This window comes from Perca flavescens, chromosome 6 (assembly GCF_004354835.1).
Source record: "Perca flavescens isolate YP-PL-M2 chromosome 6, PFLA_1.0, whole genome shotgun sequence".
NCBI classification, from domain to species: domain Eukaryota; kingdom Metazoa; phylum Chordata; class Actinopteri; order Perciformes; family Percidae; genus Perca; species Perca flavescens.
In genome coordinates, this window is record NC_041336.1 from 7,092,523 (window position 1) to 7,095,253 (window position 2,731).

General features: G+C 39.0%; 1 protein-coding gene across 1 annotated transcript; it reads left to right on the forward strand.

The window, feature by feature from the left end:
* The first annotated feature begins 419 nt into the window (after window positions 1-419).
* LOC114556807 (C-type lectin domain family 12 member B-like) lies at window positions 420-2,303 on the forward strand. Its single transcript, XM_028579852.1, has 6 exons — window positions 420-533; window positions 641-715; window positions 919-1,008; window positions 1,100-1,285; window positions 1,373-1,536; window positions 2,289-2,303. Exons 1-6 carry the CDS (start codon window positions 506-508, stop codon window positions 2,301-2,303), a joined length of 558 nt encoding a protein of 185 aa, XP_028435653.1. The 5' UTR covers window positions 420-505.
* Window positions 2,304-2,731: the final 428 nt, after the last annotated feature.

Genomic DNA, 2,731 nt, shown 5'->3' on the forward strand with positions numbered 1-2,731 from the left:
GCTTTTAGAGTTTACATGTTCCCTCATGTTCACATGGGTTTCCTCCCACAGTCCAAACACGGGCAGCTCAATCTGTTTCTGCCTTTCACGCAGTGCATGCTGGGATATGCTCCTGTAAACAGACATAAGCAGGTACAGGGGAGGAGAGATGGATGTTTGTTTTCAGTGTGATGAACAATGAACTTCTGGGTGAACAGTTATACATTTTTTTATTCATCATTGTTGCTTGGGGGAAGATGCTGCAGACACAGTGTGAGTTAACACCATAAAAGGAGAAGACTTTTAGACATTAGCTGCTAACCAAACAACAACTCTGTCACAACTTCAAAGCAGAACTAAAAATCAAACACTTTTCTGAGAAATATAAATTAATACACTGTAAACTTTATCATTTCCCTTACAGCCTTCTGAAGCAGAAGTCCAGTAAAGAGCATCACAGCAGAGCAGACAGCCTCCTAACAGCTCTCATACAGGACTGCAGCAGGACTTTAAACATTTGTTCAGGATGAACAGAAGACCACAGGAGGAAATTGGTACTTTAACATATTCTGTTTATTTGTCTGCATCTAAGACATTATTTAATATATGTATCTATGTACCACAATGTTGTCTACATTTGTGTTTGATGTTTATTTTTCAGAGGAAATCAAAGAAGAAGAAGATAACTATGTTAATGCTCCAGCCTGGACTGTGGATAAAGTGGCAGCCCCTCCAGGTACATTTCACACATTTAATATTGTTAAACATGAGATTTATTTATCAAAAATGTTTTAAAAAACTGTGATAATGATGAAGATTTAAAATATGAGTGTTTAAAAGCTCAGCTATTTTATCTGTAGGACATCACATGTATTCAGAGCACCTTTTGACTGTTAAATCAACATCATTAACTCAACTGAGTTCTTCTTTTTCTCTCAGACCAGAGGTCTCTCTTCTTCTCTCAGTCTTTTCCACTGATAGCAGTGTGTTGGCTGATACTGTTAGTCATCATGGGCCTTCGTATCCACTGTGAGTACCACTGTCTTAGCTTGTTGTTGGTAGTCCTTATTTAAAGGACAGGTTCACATTTTTCAACACCGTCCTCTGTCTGTCACTATAGTTACTTCTGTTAACGACGCCAAGCTGACGGCAGAAATCCAGCAGCTGACAGCAGTAAACCAGCAGCTGGAGACACAGAAGAAGAACTTAACAGAACAAATACAAAACATGGAGACAAACTGGAATGAGCTCAACGTCAGCCGAGCTCAGTGGAGCATTGATGCCTACTGCCCCAAAAGAAGTAACGGTATGTTCAGATCCTATTAATTAGATCCACTAATAATATTAATATCACAATGAGGTAATGTATATTGGTTGGTCTCTGTTGTTTCAGTGAGACAGTGTAAAGCTTGTCAGAATGGCTGGGAACTCACCGGGTCTAACTGCTATGTGTATTATGACGCTGATCCTCCTAATCAGAAAACCTGGCAAGAAGCTCGAGAAGACTGCAGAGGAAAGGGTTCAGATCTGGTTGTTGTACATAGTCAAGTGGAACAGGTAATGAGAAAACTGTGGACATTTTTATGACACACATAGGCGGAAATTGGGGAGGAATCGGGGGGGGACCCACCCCATCTGAGGGTTATCCCCCCCTAAAAATGTCATTAAACCCATTCTGTGTATGGTACATAATTAAATACTTCAAATAATTGTGTAAGTAGTAAAATAATACAACAAATGTGTTTTAAGTTTAGAAACATGTTGAGTCCCCCCTCCCTTTCCTCACAGTGGTTTGGTCCACTGCTTGGTTTTATGCTTTCACGTTAAAGCAACACTATGTAACTTTTCCTGCTTCCGTCCCCCTACAGGTTGTCTCATTGGAACTACAGCTGCAGCTAAAAGTTACATAGTGTTGCTTTAATGCTGAACAGAAGTCCGAGGGACTCGTGGGATTCTTTTCTCAAAATTCAATAAGTCAAATTCAGCTGCAAAATGTGAATTCAGTGTTAACATCCGGGAACCGAAAGAAAAGCAATCGATTCTAGATTCAGAGCAGCAGATGAGTGGGAGAGCAGCTTCTGAAGGGAGGGATACGTCCCTACTTGTAAATAATAAATAATGCCATATGTTTCTCTGTGCCCTGTGTGTGTGTGTGTGTGTGTGTGTGTGTGTGTGTGTGTGTGTGTGTGTGTGTGTGTGTGTGTGTGTGTGTGTGTGTGTGTGTGTGTGTGTGTGTGTGTGTGTAGTACTGGCTGTGGAGGCTGGATGTGTAACAATTGAGTCTGTGCTTGTACTGGCTGATGATCCAGCATCTCCTCTACTGACAAACTTAAGCATAGCACCTGCAAATTATAGATAACTCATTTCATAAGCTGCATCAGACCCAATTAAACTGGCTCCCAATTTCCTTTTATACATTTTCAAATATAAAATACTATTTATACTATGGCTTGGCTCTTGTAATATTTAAATAGTGAACTAGTGATGCAGATATCAATAACCCCTGTGAGTGATATCAAGAATTAACTTTGGTACAAGTGAACATGTAATTCCTGATAGAATAGACATTGGTAGGTAAAAATTAACTAAAGGGCCCTACTAGTAAAAATAATCAAGAATTCACATTGCAAATAGTAAAAAAAATCGAATTCTTGATATCAAAAATACATGAACTGAATGAATAAAAGCTAAATTGGCTTGCCATAGCATGTTAAAGTTTTTATTTATTTATCATTATGCATGTTGAAGCAAT

Bases quoted from the DNA above. Each gene is read 5' to 3' on its own strand.
- LOC114556807 (XM_028579852.1), top strand. From the start codon at position 506: ATGAACAGAAGACCACAGGAGGAAATTG. The intron at 534-640 runs GTACTTTAACAT...TTTATTTTTCAG, and splicing joins AAGACCACAGGAGGAAATTG to AGGAAATCAAAGAAGAAGAA. The intron at 1,286-1,372 runs GTATGTTCAGAT...CTGTTGTTTCAG, and splicing joins CTGCCCCAAAAGAAGTAACG to TGAGACAGTGTAAAGCTTGT.